Below are 20,931 nucleotides of genomic sequence, written 5' to 3'. Positions count from 1 at the left end.
TAACACTGCTTGTAGAAAAAGAAATTGTTACAAATTTTCTGGAGGGCACTTTGTCAATATGTATATTGAGCTAACAGTTCCATTTGTAGAACTACAACTAATTGGACAGAAACAAACAGATGTGTGTGCAAGTATATTCATTAGAGACTTAATGGAAACTGGAAATAAACTTACCTGTTCATTAATAGAGGACAGGATAAATTAATAATCTCCATATATGATTCTATAGACATGAAAGAGTGTGATAGATCTATATTTGTTGATACAGAAAGCTGTCCGTAGTATATTGAATTTTACAAAGCAGCATGTGTAATACTTCATATTATGATACTACCTAGAAATAAATATATAACAAAATTAAAAATGACCATCAGTATTTTAGTATATATCTTTTTAGGTTATCTTTTCATATGTATTCATAAATATTCACATTGCATACATATAAAAGCCTAATAGGATGTTTATCAGTATGTTAACAATGATCATATCTGAGTGACAGATTATAAGTGATTTTATGTTCTCAAAATGTTTTTTACTATATTACTTTGATAATCAGGAAAAATCAATAATTACATCAAAATATATCTGCAAAAAAGTGCAATTATTATTGTGTGTGGTTGTAGGTCATTCTCTGTGTAGTATTCATTGTGTGACTATACCATGATTTCTTTTTCGATCTCTACTGTATGATGAGCATTTGAATCGTTTCCAGTTTGGGGCTATTATGAATACTGCTGCTGTGAATATTCTTAGTACATGTTTGGTGAACATATGTTCCATTTTGCTGGGTATATACCTAAGAAAGAATTGTGGGACCACTGGCTATACATATGTTCAGTTTTAGTAGATGCTACCAGAAGTCTTTCAAGTTGTTGTACCACAGTGTGTAAGAGTTCTACCTGTTTCACATGAAATTGTGTTTTTTTAAGTTACAATTTAAATAATTTTCCTAAGCAAAAGAAGGTGATCCGTGGATTTGAAAAACATGTTAAGTACTCTGATAAGGAAATTTTGCAGTTTTCTCTTTTAGCCAAGCTTCACTGGGCCTGTCATTGGTAGTTTCAACATTCAGTTAATAAAAGCATCTAGTTTAATATTGTTAAATAACCAGGAAAATACTATGGGTACTTAATTGGTTAAACTAAATTTCCAGGGGAAAAACAACATTGGCTATTTTTTTGGATTGATATTTTGAAATACTAATATAGGAGTATCATTTTTCACTTAGTTTTTATCCTTAGAACATTTATATGCAGTTTAATAATGATATGGATTTAAGGTCATGGTAATTAGTGAAAATACCCAACAGTTTTTTTTTATATTTTTTAAGTTTAAAAAATTGGAATGACATTTGGAATAACAATTTTTTAGGTGATGTGGCAGTGAAAATGTTGAATGTGACAGCACCCACACCTCAGCAGTTACAGGCCTTCAAAAATGAAGTAGGAGTACTCAGGTGAGCATGTGTGAATTACTGTTTTCCAGAGAAGTTATCTTCATCTTCTGTTTTCCAGTGACAGCTGCTGGTGGCTTTACAGTTTTACTAAAAGTGGATAAAATGGAGCTTGTCTGAGTATATTTTGTCTTTAACTATATTCTTCAAGTGGTGTATAATATTATGTGGTATAACTGATGGAAAAATTAATCCTAGAGTGAATTAATAGAAATACAGTATTCTGATCATGGGAAATCGTATCACCACTTAGCAAAATAATACTCTCAAAATTCTAAACTTACCAGAACATGTTTAAAGATTGTATCAAGCCCTGGAACTTGAGGAACATTAACAAACTAGAGTATATCCAGGCAAGGACAACTTAGACGAGGAGTATTCTGGTACTATAACTTTTAGGGGAAAAACAGTCAACAAAACTGAGGATATTTGGGTCCATTGAAGGCCATTATGTTCAAGAGGGTACAAACTTACTCTGTTTTATTCCAGAGAGCAGAACAGGAAAGCCAGTGGTGGAAGTTGTAGGGAAATGATTTTTTCTCCTCAAAGAACTTTGTAAGACTAGAACCACTTAAGAAACAAAAAAAAGGGAGTGGGGGAAATAAGCTACAATCTCAGTGATGAACTTCACATAATTGAAGGTAATTAAGCAACCTCCAGTTGCCCATCTGTGAGGTATATTAAAATTTAAGACCTTTCTGAAAGGGGTAGGATATTAGACTAGACAGTTCCTACCGTCATTTCTAAATTTATCCTTCCGTTGTCTTTTTTTTTTAAGATTTATTTATTTATTCTAGAGAGAGCGTGCGCACACGTGAGTGGGAGGAAGGGCAGAGGGAAAGAATCTCAGGCAGACTCCCACTGAGCGACGAGCCCACTGAGCATAGAGCAGGAGGTGGAGCGCCCTCTCACCACCCTGAGATCATGACCTGAGCCAAAACCAAGAGTCGAATGCTTAACCGACTGAGCTACCCAGGCGCCCCTCCACTGTCTTTTTTAAAATACTTTTTTCTAACAATATCTTACTGATAATTAGTCTGCTTTGGCCCACTTGTTAAAGATTTGCTGAAGTTTATCAAACTTTACTACTTACTGACATTTTTCCTTTTATAGGAAAACTCGACATGTGAATATCCTACTCTTCATGGGCTATTCAACAAAGCCTCAACTAGCTATTGTTACCCAGTGGTGTGAGGGCTCCAGCTTATATCACCATCTCCACATCATCGAGACCAAATTCGAGATGATCAAGCTTATAGATATTGCACGGCAGACTGCGCAGGGCATGGAGTAAGTTCCTGTTAAATCTCTTGTAAAATATTTTTGAAGACCACTGATGGTATTTTAAAGGTTTTAGCTAATACTCTTTTGGGTTGCTTTTTAAATTACTGTCTAGTAACAAATGGACACTTTTAACTAATGGCTAACAATATGATACTAAGAAATAAAATAGTATCTCTCTAGTACAGTCTTCAAGAACGTGTATCAAGTATTTGATAGCAAATACCTGACTGCAAATTTATGTTTAGCATGCAGTCATTTGTCAGTGAAGGTTCAGAAAACAAAACAGGCCAAAAAAAAAAAAAAGAAAAAAAAACAAAACAAAACCCCTACTGAGAAGTCATTAACAGTTACTGAAGTGTACAAAATGATTGTTAAGTTATCCTTTCAAATTATTTTCTCCATGTACCCATATTTATTATTACAAAATTGTCATCTGAGTGAAATAAAGTTAAATGAAAATCTGTATTTTGATCCTTTTTGAGGATTTCAAGCTGAGTTGTTCATATCCATTGAATTTTGCTATGTAATTTAAAAGATCAAAGGTTATTTGAATACAATTTATCATCAGTCAAAATAGGGAACCAACTGGGAGGATAAATTTTGCATGCAACTCTTAAGTACAAATGAAGAGATAAATCAAAAGATAAAACTTAATAAATTTTGAAAGCACTTAGATGAAAAATTTTAAATGAGTAAAATACAAGTTTGGAAGCTCTGTGGGTAGTTTAAAAATATGTATGTGTCTTAAATTTACATTTTATAGTATACAAATGGCTTTCACATGCATAGGTCATTATGTCATTTAATCTTTATAATGCTTTTATAAAGTACATATTTTTATTTGCTTTTACAGATAAGGAAACTCAGGCTTTTAAATGACTGTCTAAGGCTGCACATTTAATAAGCAGCAGCAAAGGTGTTTAACTCAGAATCTGACTCCCAAGCCATTATACTTGCCCCATATTCACTATGCTTTTACATTTTAAAATTAGAATAAAAGGATAAAAGTGTATCTATGTACTGACATATAGAGCTCTCTGACTCAAGATCACTTAGAGCAAGTAAGCATAGGACCAGGACTCAAAATCAGATCTGGCTCTTACATCTTCCCATTGAACTATCACCCTCTCTGTCTCCAAACTGGGCAATATATCTGTAATTTAGAGTGTTTACAAGCCTGTGTTCAGCCAAAATGCTTATTGCAGTAAATGATTACCTATTCAGTAACAGTCCCACTTATCCACTAGACTTAAAACAATCTCAGCCTTTCATATAAGGTAGAATCTGAATCTCTTCAAATCTGAAAGGTATATTAAACTCTTGTAGAGAGTAAACCATGGCAAAAATAGTAAACGTTGATAGAAAAAAAAGCTTATTCTGCTCCCATCCCACCAGTCTCTTCGTTGTTTGTTCAGCAAGCCAAGCCTGCTCCCTCTTTATAGCTTTTGTACTTGCTATTTTTCTCTTTGGGATACTTAGTCCACAGATATCCATAGAGCTTTCTCTTATGTCTCTATTCAAATGTCACCTTTTAAAAGAAGACTTCTTGGGGCGCCTGGGTGGCTCAGTTGGTTACATGTCTGCCTTCTGCTCAGGTCATGATCCCGGGGTCCTGGGATCAAGTCCTGCGTCGGGCTCCCTGCTCAGTGAGGAGTCTGTTTTTCCCTCTGCTCCTACCCCTGCTCGTGCTCTATCAAATAATTAAATAAAATCTTATAAAGAAAGAAATATCAAGGAAAGGGAAAATAGTCAAAGAGTAATAAAAGAATAACAAAGGGGAAAGGCTTTTGCTATAAACAGAGGCAACAAAGAACAGTATTAGAAATTGTGATGGGGTAGTGAAGTGCCAGTATTGATAAAGACAAGAAGCAACCATAGAGAGAACATTATCAAAATGGAGTAGTTCTGTAGTCTGGGGAATAGTGAAGAGGCAATATGTTCCCATTGCTTTACAGTCTGAGTTCTGTAAGCATAACCTTGACATCTGTGTACTCTGAAATACTTGGCTTACATTTTCAGGTAACTAACTATATAACGAGTGTACCTGGTTATGAATGCAGATCATCCTATCAGTTTATCCTAGATTTAATAACTAAAAAAGTATTAGTCATAAATTTTAAGCCTTCTAGCAAGAGTTGTTTTATTACCAGCTTTAACCAAAGAAGATACAGTTCCTATTTTTCCTTTCTGTTCTTTTTTTTTTCCTTTTTCCTTTCTGCTCTTAATAAGACAATAACACGCAACTGGTTTAATATATTGACACATCTTTAGTTTCCAAAGGCTTTGGCAGATGTGGGTTTTCAGTTAAGGTGACAGATTTTTGCTGTCTCTTGAAACTCCACTAAAACTATAATCAAGGAATTTTTTTAAGCATGAACTTATAAGGATGGAGACAACAGAGAGGAAGGAAACAAAAACAACATTTTGAAAGCCAGAAAGTAAATGGAGAAGTGGTAATGGACTTAATACACCTAAAAAAGCTAAATCCCTAGTTGGCAATGGGGAAATGAAAACCAGCCTGATTTATACCACGGATTCCTGAAAAGTCTCAGGAATCGGCAGTGCCAGGTATCTTCAGAAGAGGGAAGGCACGTAAGTGAGAAAGCATATCTGATCATCTTCTCGGAATCCTGTCTCCTGCTCTGTGTCACTGGGTGACTGCCTCATCCCTTCCCTGGCAGTAGATTTTTATTCTCTGCAGAGAGGAAAACCAGTTATGTCTGGACTGGGGACATGGACATAGATATTTTACCAGAAACGGGGACTGAGTGACTGATTCCTGAAGGATGAATGGAGAGTTTCCCAGCACTCTCTTTTCAGTGATTACCAGAATGCTGGCAGTCAAACCTTCCCCTTCAGGCAGGAGATTGGGAGAGTCTTCTCTGAAGAAACTTACCAGCCAAGGGGGAAAAACCCAGAGGTAGCGACATCAGAGATTCCACCTAGATCACTGTACAGGAAAGTTCAAAAACAAGAAGCCCTCTGTACACTCAAACCTTTCAGACAGTTTGTTGCACCTTCACTTAGTCTGGGTAAGACATTATCTCTGGATCATCGAACATCAAGTGTTAAAGTTTCGGATGCCAGTGACAGAGACCAAAACAAATGGGAGTTTAAAAGGCAACTAGCAGGGCGCTTGGGTGACTCAGTTGGTTTTAAGTGTCTGCCTTCAGCTCAGGGTCCTGGGATAGAGCCCCACATCGGGCTCCCTGCTCAATAGGGAGTCTGCTTCTCTCTCTCCTCTCTCTGTCCCTCTGCTCCCCACTTCTCATGCTCTCTCTCCCTCAAATAAATATATAAAATCTTCAAAAAATAAATAAAAAGGCAACTAGGAATAAACAAACACAATACAAGGAGCAGAGATGTCCCTCTCCCCCAAAACCCTATTGGTTTCCTCAGAGATGAAAGAAGAGTTTTTATTCATAAAGCAAGAACAGATGGTTTATAAGGAACATTCGGATAATAACAACAATAGCAACAATGTTAAAATGTTGATACTGTAGTCTACTGCAAATTATATGCTTTGCAGTTATTTAAACTTTTAAATGTCTGATCCCTCCTTCCCTGTCCTCCACCATCATTTCACAAAGGACAGAGCAGGGACGCCTGGGTGGCTCAGTCAGTTAAGATCTACCTTCAGCTCAGGTCATGATCCCAGGGTCCTGGTATCAAGCCCTGCATTGGGCTCCCTGCTCAGCGGGGAGCACTTCTCCCTCCACCCTCCCTCCTGCTTGTAGCTCTCTCTCTCTCTCACTGTCTCTCAGATAAATAAATAAAATATTTAAAACAAAACAAAGGACAGAGCAAGCTAGATATAGCTAACTGATAAGTCCATAGACTATTTAAATAGCTGCCTAATAATGTACTTTTTTGCAAAGCCCTCATTCAAAATAGTCTGCCGCCTGAATGTTTTCCAGATGTTGTTGATCTTTTCTGACTCCTTTCTAAAATGTATTTTGAAGTCAGAGGGTATAAGCAGAATAAGAGCATACTAACTCATTCATTGTATGAGGTGCTGGGGTTACAGTCATTCATAGTTTAAAACCTTCAGTGATTAAGAAAGTCGAATCATTGGGAGTTTTAAATGTGTCGCCTTTATTGGATTACAGAATATAAGCAGATGGGTGACATTTTTTCTTTGTGGTTTTTTCTTCTTTTCTCAGTGAAGGATCATTTCTGATTCCTAGATTTCCCTGTAGAGAGCAGAGCTGTTCTCAGGGTATGATAATGAGAGTCCCACTCTTTAGGAATCAGGGTCAATATAGTATGTTTATCATCTTCTCACCTGACAGTCATTGTTTCAGCCCAAAGACCAAGGTATTTTAAGAATATTGTTACTAAAAAAAACTTTCAGGAATGGTCAATTTGTCATGCCATTTCTTTGCGGGACTTTTAATTTTAGTATAATATTTATGGTATAATTTTTAATTTAGCTCTGTCAGAAAATTTACTAAATGTTAAATCAAGACAAAGTTGTGGTCTGCTGTTATACACACAAAAGTGTTATATTCTGAAGAAAGATAATAAATTATTTGGGGATAAATCCTCACTATTTTTTTAAATAATGAAGAGTATGCCTTCCTTACTTAAATATAAACTTAATTGAAAGAAAGATAGAAGGATAGATTAAAGCTGAAAAGATGGTGAACGTGTATTAATGATTGAAAACAATTCCAGTTGATTAAGGAATAATATATAGTAAACATGATTTTCCAGTGGATAAGAATAACAGAAAAGAGGATACTGATAATCAGAAAAATACAAACTAAAACAAAGAAGTAATATTTTTACCCACTGGCATTGGCAAAATGCTTAAATTCTGACGAAACCACGTGTTGGTAAAGATTGGGGGAATTGCTTACTGGCACACACCTGAGGCAGCAGCCATACTGGGGGCGTATCAGAAGTATCTGTTAAAATAGAAAATCCCTGACCTACCCCCAAGAAACACCAGTTTTTGTTTTAAAAAGATGTGTATAGAAGAGATGTATCACAGGAAAATATGTAATGGTGAAAAATTGGAAACACAAATGTCCATCAGAGGACTTGGATAAATAAAATACTGCAGAAAAGAATTACATATGTGTATCAGTATCAGCTTTAAAATAGAGTGTCAAGTGCAAAAAGAAGCTAAAGCATGAGACGACTTAAAATTTCAAAAACAAAACATTTTATATATATATAAAATTTTTTTAGGAGTGGTATATATATGTATGCAAAAGTATTAAAATAAGGATTAGGAGACACATACCAAATTGGGTAGTAGTTGTCTGCAAGAATGACAGAAGGGGTCAGGATGGGGACAGCTATCAAGAAGAGAAGGGCTTTAACTTTACCAAAACATTCTGATTGTTTCTATCTTTTAATTAAAAAAAGACTCCACAGGGGCGTCTGGGTGGCTTAGTCCTTAAGCGTCTGCCTTCAGCTCAGGTCATGATCCCAGGGTCCTGGGATCGAGCCCCACATTGGGCTCCCTGCTCTGCGGGAAGCCTGCTTCTCCCTCTCCCTCTGCCCCTGCTTGTGTTCCCTCTCTCGCTGTGTCTCTCTCTGTCAAATAAATAAAATCTTAAAAAAAAAAAAAAAAAAAGACTCCACAGGTGTGTTTTACTTTCATAAGTTTTTTATAAGTATAAACTTTGAAAAAAGGCCAATGTGTAAAAATTTTAACAGGATTATGGTGAGAAATATGAGTGATTGGTACAGTTTTTCTTAATTTCAAAATAAGTTATTATAGGGATACAGAGTCACTGTAGAACACTCAGAAAATATTATCTTTATTGGTCAGTAAGTATGTTGTGACCCCACCTCTGCTACATACTAGTAACTTACTCTCTCCCTCTGTTTTTTATACCAGCTGTGTTCTGTGATTTTTTATATATGTGGTAATGAATTTAGCAGGTACTTAACTATGTGCCAGACATTATTCTGTGTACTTTATGTATACTACCTCATGTAATCCTCAGCAGCCCTGTGAGGTACATCCTATTATTATCTCCATTTACTTATGAAGAAACTAGGGTTTAGAAAGATCATGTAACAGTTTGGCTCCAGGATATACTCTTTTACACCTTGCTGCTTCTCCCATTTTCGTCAATCCTTTCAACACCTCAAGTGGGCCTTTAATGTAATATAGCAACCATACTTTTTTTAAGATGGTTTAATCTTCCTCTCTCCTAGATGATGTCCTACCTTCTCTATCTTCAAACCTTCAACACCTCTCCTCCAAGAACAGTCAGCTGGTGACCTTACTTGCCATTTCATTGAGAAAATCAGCATCACGTACCACATCTGCCTACCCACCTATATTCATGCTCTGTTTTTCTGGCTTATTAGTAAGAGTGAAAGCCATCCCTTGCATTTAGTGTGCTAGATCCCCATCCTCTTTCCCTTACTCACTGACATCTTTTGAGTAAATCTCCCCTATTCATCTTCAGCTTTTCCTTTTCTACTGGATTTTCTCCTATTTAAAAAATCTTTCTTGGCGTGCCTGGCTGATTCAGTTGGAAGTGCATGCAACTCTTGATCTCAGGGTCATGAGTTCAAGCCTCATGTTAGATGTAGAGGATTATTTAAATAAATGAATAAAAACTTTTAAAACACAAAATATCTTTCTTATAATGCACATTTGGCAGAATGTTGACAACTGTTGAATCTAGGTGGAGAGCACAGGGCGATTATTGTACTGTTCTTTTTAGTCTTTACACTTAAAAATTTCATAATAAAAAAGTTGTGATGGGGGGCGCCTGGGTGGCTCAGTTGGTTAAGCGACTGCCTTCGGCTCAGGTCATGATCCTGGAGTCCCGGGATCGAGTCCTGCATCGGGCTCCCTGCTCGGCAGGGAGTCTGCTTCTCCCTCTGACCCTCCTCCCTCTCATGCTCTCTGTCTCTCATTCTCTCTCAAATAAATAAATAAAATCTTAAAAAAAAAAAAAAGTTGTGGAGGCCCATTCCTTGATTCCATTTCCCACTCAAGCTATCACCTCATTCTTTTCTTGACAGTAAAACTTTTCAGAAGAGTTGTTGATATTCACTCTGTAATTTCTCTTCTCCCCTTTTATCTTGGCCCCCACTTCAGTCAGGCTTTTGCCCTGATACTCCACCGAAGTACCTCGTAGTAGATCCAGTGGTTAGATTCACAGTCCTCCATCTGTTTGTGCTGCTGTTGATCACACCCTTCTCCAATGAAACCCATCTTTAAGCCTTAGCTACTCAGAACCTGGTCTGAGTAGCATCTGTACCACCTGGGAGCCTTTTAGGTGCCACCCAGATCTACTGAATTGGAGACTATATTTTAACAAAATCCCTAAGTGGTTTGTATGCATGTCAGAATTTGAAAAGCACTGCTTTAAAGTGTGTTCTCCTGGTTTTCCTTCTACTCACTGCTCCTTTTCAGCTAGTTCTTCCTCAACTCTTTACCCTCTCTAAATACTGGAACCCTATAGGAATCTCCATTCCCTTGGTGATCTCATCCAATTTCATGGCTTGAAACACCATTTAATTACCATTTATATGCCAGTCTCCAGCCACTTCATTTCCTCTGAACTCCAAACTGTCATATCCAACTGTATCTCCACATCTCTTGATTGTCTAATGAATATCTCAAATTTAGCGTGTCTCCCACTGAGGACCTGACCTTTTTCCTCAAGCCTACTCTTCTGCATTCCTTTCATCTCAGTAACTGGCAACTCTGTTCTGTCAGCTGCTTATGTCTACATAGTGTAATCATTTTGACTCCTCTCTTTTTCTCACACCATACAACCAAACTATTATAAACTCCTGTTCGCTCCATCTTTTTTTTTTTTTTTAAGATTTTTTATTTATTTACTTGACAGGGAGAGAGGGGGCACGAGCGAGCAGGGGGAGCAACAGGGAGAGGGAGAAGCGGGTTCCCCGTTGAGTGGAGAGCCTGACATGGGGCTTGATCCCAGGACCCTGGGATCATAACCTGAGCCAAAGGCAAACGCTTAACCAATTGAGCCAACCAGGCGCCCCTCAATCTGTCTTTTAAAGTATATCTAGAATCTTACAAGTTCTCATCACCTATTCTGCTATTCATCCTGATGGAAGCCACCATTATCTCTTGCCTGGATTAGTGCCCTGCTTCCTCCTTTACCCACCTTCAGTTGATTCTCAACACAGCACCCAGAATGTTTTTTGGGGGACTTAGCTCAGATTATGTTGCTCCTCTCCCCTTCCACTGTCTCACATTTCACTCAGAAAGAAAGTCAAAGTCCTTACAATAGTACTTCCTCAAAGTAACCACCACCACAACCCTCCTTGCTTTCTTATTACCTCTCTCAATTCATTTACTTCTCTTTGCCCTTTTGCAATTATTAGAATATGGGCCCTGCCTTAGGGTCTTGTCCTTGCTAGTTCCTTTGCCTCCTCTCCCTCCTCTCCTTATAGTCTTTAATCCAAAGGTCCCTTGAAAAGAGGCCATCCCTGCCCTAAAATTACAACCCCCTGCAAGTCAACATTTCCTGTCCCCCACTTACAGAATACTGTATATTCTACTGATACATCTTTTTTCTTTTCTTTCTTCTGTACTAAAATGTAAGCACCTTGGGGTGAGGATTTTCTGCTTTATCTCCAAGGCTTAGAACAGTTGTTGCTTAGTACACAGGGGGCTTTCACTAAACATGTGATAAAAGAAAGAACCCCTTCAAGATCATTATTACCTCCCTTTTTTAAGTTAGGAATCTAAAGCTAAGAGGGATTATGTAATGTACCCAAGGTCATATGGCTAGTAAGTGATGTAGTTGGAATTCCAACCCAAGTCTTGTGTGCTCAAAACCCATGCCCTTTCCACTACGCCTCTCTGGTTAGGTCATTTAAGTACTTCTTGGCTCTGGTTTTCCCATCAACATAAGTAGAATTATTGCCTTTTTGCTTGCCTCACAAAGAAACATGAAGGTTATGAAACTCAATGATGCAGAAATACCCTGAAAACTTTAAAATGCTGTGTATGTGTACATGAGGGTGGTAGATACTGTTTTCTTTTAGAAATTTCATAGTTTTTCGGGCCCCTGGGTGGCTCAGTGAGTTAATCATCTGCCTTCGGCTCAGGTCCTGATCTCAGGGTCCTGGGATCAAGGCCCACATTGGGCTCCCTGCTCCGCGGGAAGCTTGCTTCTCCCTCTGCCTGACGCTCCCCCTGCTTGTGCTCCCTCTCTCTCTGTGTCAAATAAATAAATTTTAAAAATCTTAAAAAAAAAATTTTCATAGTTTTTGCTTTTAGTTTTAGGTCTTAAGTCCACTTCAGATTGGTTTTTGTGTTTGGTATGAGGTAAGGATTGAAGATTTTTTTCCCCATATGGATATCCCAGCAGTATTTGTTGAAATGACTATCCTTTCCTCCATTGAGCTACCTTGCTCTTATAAATAAATAAATATTATGCTTCTGATTTTGGACTTGTGAATGTTTGAGAATGAATTTTTACAAAGAGTAACATGGGGTTTTTTGGGGGGCTTTTTAAAGGATTTTACTTATTTGAGCAAGCAAGCAAGAGCGAAGGAGAGAGAGAGAGCACAAGCAGGGGGAGAGGCAGAGGGAGAGGGAGAAGCAGACTTCCCACTGAACAGGGAGCCCGATGCCGGAATCGATTCCAGGACCCTGGGATCATGACCTGGGGCAAAGGCAGACGCTTAACCGACTGAGCCACCCAGGTACCCAACATGGTTTTGATATTGCATGTTTATAATACCTTCTCTTTTATTTTTGTTTTTTAGGCCAAAAACTTTAGAAGGTCTTATTTTCCAAAGGGGGATTATACCCTCTCTAATGTAGGTCCCACCTCGGAAACAAAAAAGACATAGAAACATCATATTCATCAATTAGGAGGTTCAATATTGTTAAGATGTTATCCTTCCCAAATTGATCTGTAGACACATTGTGATTCCAATCAAAATCTTAGCAGGCTTTTTTGTAGAAATTGGCCAGTTGATTATAAAATCTATATGGAAATGCAGTGGCTAGAATAGTCAAGACAATTTTGAAAAAAATTGAAGGACTTCTCATGTTAGATTTCAAAACTTTGTATAAAGCCACTGTAATCAAGACCATGTGATACTGGCATAAGAATAGACATATAAATCAAAAAACAAAATAGCCTACAAATATATCCATAGGTCTATGGTCAGTTGTTTTGGGGGGAAGGGAGGGTCAGTTGATTTTTTTTTTTTTTTTAAGATACCAAGACACAATTCGTGTGGAAAAGACAGTCCTTTCAGCAAATATTACTAGAAGAACTGGACATCCATATAGAATAAATAAACCATTTGCCCTTACTGGACACAAGACATTAGTATTAACTTGAAATGGATCAAAGACTAAAAGCTGAAAATCTAAAACTTCTAGAAGAAACATAGGAGAAAACTTTGTAGCCTAAAGAAAGGCAAAGATTTCTTCGGACACAAAAAGTAAGGATCATATGAGAAAATATTCATAAATTGGACTTCATCAAAATTTAAAACTTGCCTTTTGAAAGACACACTGTTTTAAAAAAAAATGAGAAGACAAGCCACAGATTTGAAGAAAATGTTTGCAAGATACATTATCTGATTAAAAGACTTGTATCTGAACCATATAAGAACTCTTATAACTCAGTAATAAGAAAAACTATCAGGGGCGCTTGGGTGGCTCAGTCATTGAGTGTCTGCCTTCGGCTCAGGTCGTGATCCCAGGGTCCTGGGATCAAGCCCCACATCGGGCTCCCTGCTCCGTGGGAAGCCTGCTTCTCCCTCTCCCACTCCCCCTGCTTGGGTTCCCTCTCTCACTGTGTCTCTCTGTGTCAAATAAATAAATAAAATCTTTAAAAACAAAAAACTACCAAACAAGAAAATGGACAGAAGATTGGAGTACTTTATTAAAAAGGCATAAGAATGGCAAATGAACAAATGCAAAGATGTTCACCATCATTAGACATCAGGGAAAAGCAAATTAAAACTACAAGACACCACTGCACACTCACTAGAATGCTATAATCAAAACCATCTATACCGAGTATTGGCAAGGATGCAGAGCAACCAGAACTCTTACACACTGTTGGTAAGGATCTTAAATGGAACAACCACTTTGGCAGTTTCTTTTAAAGTTAAAATTGCCACATGAGCAATTCTAATCTTACTTATTTACCCGAAAGTGAAAACATAAGTCAACAACAGAGACTTGTACTTGAATGGTGGTAGTATCTTACTCAAAATTGCCAAAAATGAGGAACAACCCAAATGTCCAGCGGGTCAATGGTTAAATTGTGGTGTATCCATACCCCACAATACCTCATGCAGCCAGTGTTTGAATCTTAGAATCATTGTGCTGATCAAAAGAAGCCTGGATTTTGTTTATATGAAATTCTAGAAAAGACAAGACTAATCTCTAGTAACAGAAATCATTATCTGTGGTTACCTGAACCGAGGAGGGTTTCATTGCAGAAATACATGAAGAAAGTTTGGGGGGTGATGGATATTCTTCATGTTGATCATGGCTGGTCATTATACAAGTATGTATTTGTCAAAACTCAAACTGTATATAAAATTGGGTGCATTTTGTGTTGTATACAAGTTGTACCTCATAAATTTGGTTTTTTAGAAGTAAAAGAAACTGAAAACTCTAAAAATAGAATTTAGGCCACTTTGCATCACAACTAGAAAAATGTGTGAACTTCAGTTCTTAGGGATTTTAACTGTTCTAAATAATTATTGACTACAGAGGAGTAGCAGAATGTCATTCCCTTCAATCTTGCTCCCATTCCACATTGTGATTATGAGGGGAGTAGAGGGCATCAAAGTAGAAGGGAAACTATAATTGAAACTGCTTGGATCAAATATCATCTTGTCACCACCGTCATGCATATCAGTCCAGTTGGCTGCTACATCCTCTGTAGGCGTCTGAGGGGAGATTGAACTTGCTGTGTGAAGTCTGATGAACTTTGTGAAATCATGTAGTATTAGTGAAAGAGGACTGAAATGCTAATGTCTCTGTGGACCAGTTATTTGGTTTTAGAAACAGTTGAAAATACAAGAAAATAACAGTAAACTTAAGTGGGGCTGTTGTAAATAGACTAGACTGATAAGCCAGGCAAATACTATGGCAAATGTAGCCATAGTATTTGAATTATAGCAAGGCATTTGAGTGATATTTCTCAGGATAATGTTGAGGAAAAGATCGAGAGATGCAACATGCATGGAGAATTCATCTAGGTTCATAACTGTATATTGATCATACCTGAAGCTACTAAGCTAGAAGGAGATTTTTGTTTCATTTCTTTCTTGAATATGACTGGCACATTTACCGATAACTTAGATGAGGGCTTTGTTAGCACACTGGTCTTTTAAAACTTATTTTTTAGTGAGAACTAAAATTTTAATAAGCTGAAATTATAGGCCATGTCTATGAAATATGACATCCAACTCCAAAAAAAGAGAGACATACAGATATAGAATGGGGAAACTGTTTTGTTGGAGCAATGCACGAACAACTCTGTAGGCTTGTAACTGAATGTAATTTTAATAGGAGTCAGTACAGTGACTGTGGCTGCCATTATAATCAGAATAATGGCTGATAAAATTTTTTTTAACCCACCATAAGGAAGATGAAGGTGAATTTTATTTTTGTTTTGTTTTTAGATTCCACATATAAGTGTGATCATATGGTATTTGTATTTCTCTGACTTATTTCATTACGCATAATGCTTTCGGGGTCCATACATGTTGTTGCAAGTAGCAGGATATCCTTTTTTGTAGCTGCCTAATACTCGTGTGTGTGAGTGACATTTTCTTTCTTCATTCATGGGCACTATTGTTTCCATGTCTTTGCTATTGTGAATAACGCTGCAATAAACATGAGGATGCAGCAGTCTCTTTAAGATCGTGATTTAATTTCTTTTGGATATATACCCAGAAGTGGGATTGCTGGATCATATGATAATCCTGTTTTTAATTTTTTGAGGAATTGCACACTGTTTTCCATAGTGGCTGCACCAATGTTATGTTCTCTTCATCAGTGCACAGGAGTTCCCATTTTTGTACATTCTTGCCACCACTTGCTATTTCTTGTCTTTTTGATAATAGCCATGCTAACAGGTGTGAGGCGATATCTCATTGTGGTTTTGATTTGCATTTCTCTGATGAGTATTGATGCTGGACACCTTTTGGCCATCTGTATGTGTTCTTTGGAAGAATGTCTGTTTTTTAATCAGATTGGGTTTTTTGCTAGTGAGTTGTACAAGTTCTTTATATTTTTTGGATATACCCTTATTAGATATATGACTTGCAGATATTTTCTCCCATTTGGTGTAGGTTGCCTTTTCATTTTGGTGGTTTGTGTCCTTTGCTATGCAGAAGCTTTTTAGTTTGATGTAGTCCCACTTGTTTATTTTTGCTTTTGTTGCCTTTGCTTTTGGTATCAAATCCAAAAAAAAAAAAATCATTACCCAGACCATTGTCAAAGAGCTTGCTACCTAAGTTTCTTTTTCTAGGAGTTTCATGGTTTTAGGTTCAAGGAGAAAATTAAGATGAGAGTCACTCTAGTTTATGTTGATCAGATCAAATCTAGAGTATTGTATTTACTCTTGGGGCATCAGATTAAGCTATAAAAAAGAATGTTAGAAAGCTGAATCTTGGATAATAACTTGAAAGAAGTAGAAAGAACAGATTTTACTAGATGATTGCCCAGCTTTCAGATTAAATGATTCTGTAGGTGGATACTTTTTTTCAAGGAAAGAAACTCCTAAGAGAAGCCTATCAAGAGGATATGTGTTCATTTGGTTTATAGCATGTTTTTCCTTTCCTGCTGCTTTTATAAACCTGTAAGGTTCTCTTTAACATCTTAGAAAAGTTGAGAAGGGGCTCCACTTTAATTGCCCTAAATAATGGAAACACTTCTGTATCATCTGTAGTAAAGTTAATTTCTTCTTGTTCCCTTCCCTACCCTCAACCAGTTATGTGTCTTTTGGCAGCTTTCATTATAACTGATTGGTGCTTAGAAAATTATGTTTTAGTGTCAGCCTATATAGAATTATATAGGGTAGTAATTATTACTCTGGAACATTATATCATGTAGAGATACGGGGTATGATAACTCATTCCATTTTTCCATCTGGGGAATTTGAGTACCTTTTCTTTCTAACCATCCATTATATACACCTGGATTTCTGCTGCTTCACGGCTTTTGTTGCAGAGATGTTACAGAAAGAGAATTGTTAAATGAAATAAAAGTTAGAAAAGTAGTTTGTAAACAATAAAGGATTACACAGGGATATGGTGGTGCTATTTCAAGTTGCAGCTACATATAACTTTAACTTATAGTAGATGTATGCTGTCCAGCTTCTACTAAGGTTGTATCCCTAGCTCAGTAATGGTATTCATATCTTGCTAATTATCTAGTACTTTCCTGGTCAGAAATTTTTTCTCCTCAACCCTCTAGTTAATTGCTGTCTACCTTATTCTTGCTATATTTCTTTGTATCAGATTTGTTGAAAAGATTGACACCATCAAGAACACCTTTATCTTCCCTTATAACTTCATCATGCCTCCATATATTCATGTCTGCCACCCATTTATTGCTGTTTTTAATTTCAAAGGAGACAGGATCTCTTTTCAAAGACCAACACCTGTTCCGTGCACTGAATACCAGATCTCTGACCAAAGCACCGAGCTCTGCCACCAGATACCATGACCATTTGTTCCCCCTTTCTTTCTGATGGAGACAGGGTCTCCCCATCTTGAAAAAGCTTGTGATTGAGGCCCCTATTTCTCCATCTGTACCATTCTGTGTCACTGCAGAACTTTTTAAGCAAAGGAGTCCTGTAACTGACATCACATTTTCTTCCAACCTCAGAGAGACCATGTGATGTAGTGGGGCAAGACTGGGCTTCAGATGTCATGAGAACAAGAGAATCTTAGAGTGTGGAAAATGCTGTGGAAGAAATAAACAGTGATGTAAGAGAGTAATTGGAGGAGAAGGGGTTCCTTTGTATCAATAGTCATTTGAAATGAAAATTTTATCTGAGAAGAAAGTTTCAAAATCTTGATCTCTGGGAGAATGAGGAAGTTTACATGAAGATGAGAAAGTATAAATAAAGCTTAATTATTATGAATCTTCGATTTTTAAGTGTTTTACATAATTTTGGTTATATACCATTTGGTATATAAATGTCATTTAAAGCAAAATTTATTTCCTAATGGTCATTGTCAAATTTTAGATGTTTCATATATCTGTTCCTTCCAGTGTTAAATGAAGAAAAATAACTTTGACTAGGTTATTATATGCATTTCACTGTAGTTGATTCAACAGACATGTTGAATACTTACCATATGCCAGGCACTGTGCTAGGCACTGGAGATTAAACAGAAATAAACTAAGCATAGCTCTTACCCTCAGCGAACTCAACTAAAGCAGTTTTTAGAGGTAACGTAGATAATTTAAACTTAATCACTGACTTTAAGGTAGATTCACTGTGGACATTATGTAGCAAGTTTGCTCCTCACTATTTTTGTTTACTTGTTTTGGAAATTTATTTCATTCTGCATTATTTAATTTTCTCTTATAATACACTATTTTAAACTAATCAACAACAGGATTATTTACTGTGACCATTATTAACTAATTGTAAGACTAATTAAATGATTAACATGCATGTTAAAGCTCCTTCATATTTTTAAGAAGTTATTTTAAGAATGTATAATACTGCCGGGCGCCTGGGTGGCTCAGTTGGTTAAGCGACTGCCTTCGGCTCAGGTCATGATCCTGGAGTCCCGGGATCAAGTCCCACATCGGGCTCCCTGCTCAGCAGGGAGTCTGCTTCTCCCTCTGGCCCTCCTCTCTCTCATGTTCTCTGTCTCTCATTCTCTCTCTCGCAAATAAATAAAATCTTAAAAAAAAAAAAAGAATGTATAATACTGCCTTTAAAATTACCAATCAAATTTTCATACTCTAGTGGAGTTTACATTCTGAAAAGAAAGTGAACCATAGGCATAGGAAAAAAAAATACATGAATCAAGCTGTTAGAGTAATTACGATATAACTCAACAGTGAACAATCACTTTCAGTTGAGTTAATCATGGCAAAGCTTCATTCAGGAGTTAGAAAGTGTGTTCAGTCTTAAAGGATAGGTATGAATAGGTGGAGAATAGAATGAAAGCTCATTTGGGGTTGGGTTTGGCAGGGGAGCATTGATTACAGAGGTGAGATTAAATATCAAGGTATATTTAAAGGACATGGATAAATAGGCTTGCTGGAGTGAAAGGTTTGTATCGGTAAATAGTAAAAGATAAAGCAAAGTCTTTTAATAGAATACAAGATTTGGGCTGTACCATAATAGTAATATGTTCCTATAATCCTAAATTCATTTACAGTTTAAGATTTTTTATGTAAAGGGGTTATCACAATGTACAGTTTGCAATTGTGTCGTGATTTTGAATAAGTCTTTATTTACACCCCTAAATATGTTCTATAGATTTTGAGGCCAGAGTCTTTACCCCTACTCAGGTTAAAATGATGTTTTGTTTTTCAGTTACTTACACGCCAAGTCAATCATCCACAGAGACCTCAAGAGTAATAGTATCCTTCCTGAAATTTGTCTGCGAAGTTTGAAAACATCCTGACTTTTTCTTCTGCATTTTGTCTTCACATTATGTAAAAACAGTTTTCATGCTAAGTTCAATATAATGTAAAGAGAATTAATGAACAGGTTTGCATGAGAGCATAGTAAAGCAGGGTACTACAGCATGCTTTTGGTGTCTGAACATTTGAGCGTTACAAAAAAAAATCTACCAAGTCTTTCTAATAGTAGGACTCTTACGATTGCGTGCTTACATTCTGTCAGCACCATAAAATGGATAGCTATCTATTCATTTCTTTCAGTGCTCTGAGGCTGCTCTGCAGTAGTTGAGGTGTAACTGAAGGTTCTAACTTAGTAACAATGAGGTGAGAAAAACAATGTTTCTTCTTCTTCCATAAACCCAGATCAAGACCCTGTCTGCCAGCCAACTTCATTCCAATGAAGAATCTTTGTAGCTTTCCCAGCAGTGCCAAAAGCATATCTGGGTCTATATTACTAAAATCTAGTGGGCAAGTTTCAGGGTCTCCCATAACATAGGTAGGAAAGCATCTCACCTCATCCTACCACATTTCAAGCCCCAAAAATCTTAAAAGCAGGTCACATAGGCCAAATAGAACCATATTTTTAAAAACATATTCATTAAGAGGAAATACGAAGTACTGTACTTTTTAAAGGAATATCAATTTTACCAAAAAAAGAAAATCATATTACAGAATTCTAGAAATTAGATCTCTTACCTAAATTTTTATAATGCTTTCTTTGCTAGGAAAATGAGATCTATTGTTTTCCTTTACTTACTACACCTCAGATATTTTTCTTCATGAAGACCTCACAGTAAAAATAGGTGATTTTGGTCTAGCCACAGTGAAATCTCGATGGAGTGGGTCCCATCAGTTTGAACAGTTGTCTGGATCCATTTTGTGGATGGTAAGAATTGAGGCTGTTTCTCCATTAATTAAATTTTTGGACCCTGAGATGTTGCTGAATTACTAAAAAATCTTTGAAGGTTTCAACTGTAGTATTTTCATAATTCCCAGTATTCACAAAAATCAACGTTGATCTTATTTTTTATGTAAATAGATTTTGATTTTTTTCTTTATCTTTAAAAAGAGTATTATGAAACCAGTTTCAGTATATTTCAAACAAAAAATATGTATTTTATAAACACTGTTTAAATTTTATGCTGAATTGTCTCTTTAAAATATTTTGTGTTCAGAATGTTCTGTGTACCCTGTTTCCAAAAGAAAAAACAAGTGTGCAATTTCAGCAGGTATGATCTGCAGCAATTATTAAGGTTTTACTAAGAGAACTCCTTTTAAGAGAGAGGCTGCTTCACAATATTATTTAAGCCTAAATTGGAAAGTTACTTCCTTTAGACTAGAAAGAACCTATAATTATGGGGCAGCTGGGAGAGGAAAGATAAAAAAAAAAAAAGAATTTTAACACCATCAGCCATGTGCAGCCCTGCATAGCTTTTTCTTGCTTTTTCTTTATCCTATTTCTGCTTTGTGGAAAAGAAGGGAATGAAAACTTCTGTGCAATTACTTTCAGCAGGCTGTGAAAAGGGCACGTATACGAATCATCCTCTAAGCTAACAGTTCTCAAAAGGGGCCCTAAGAGACCCTTTTGGAGGTT

General features: G+C 36.7%; 1 protein-coding gene across 7 annotated transcripts in view; it reads left to right on the top strand.

Annotated features, from left to right (window-relative positions):
• Positions 1–20,931, top strand: part of BRAF (B-Raf proto-oncogene, serine/threonine kinase) — a 178,717-nt gene that overhangs the window by 138,396 nt on the left and 19,390 nt on the right. For all 7 annotated transcript variants that reach the window (XM_044920226.1, XM_044920231.1, XM_044920230.1 and 4 more), the window contains 4 exons: positions 1,372–1,456; positions 2,567–2,743; positions 19,249–19,295; positions 20,105–20,223. In XM_044920226.1, the coding sequence (XP_044776161.1) occupies positions 1,372–1,456; positions 2,567–2,743; positions 19,249–19,295; positions 20,105–20,223 (428 nt within the window). The remainder of the gene's footprint in view (positions 1–1,371; positions 1,457–2,566; positions 2,744–19,248; positions 19,296–20,104; positions 20,224–20,931) is intronic.

The sequence above is a fragment of the Neomonachus schauinslandi genome, chromosome 12, assembly GCF_002201575.2.
Source record: "Neomonachus schauinslandi chromosome 12, ASM220157v2, whole genome shotgun sequence".
Taxonomy (NCBI): domain Eukaryota; kingdom Metazoa; phylum Chordata; class Mammalia; order Carnivora; family Phocidae; genus Neomonachus; species Neomonachus schauinslandi.
This window is presented reverse-complemented; position numbering and strand designations above follow the sequence as displayed.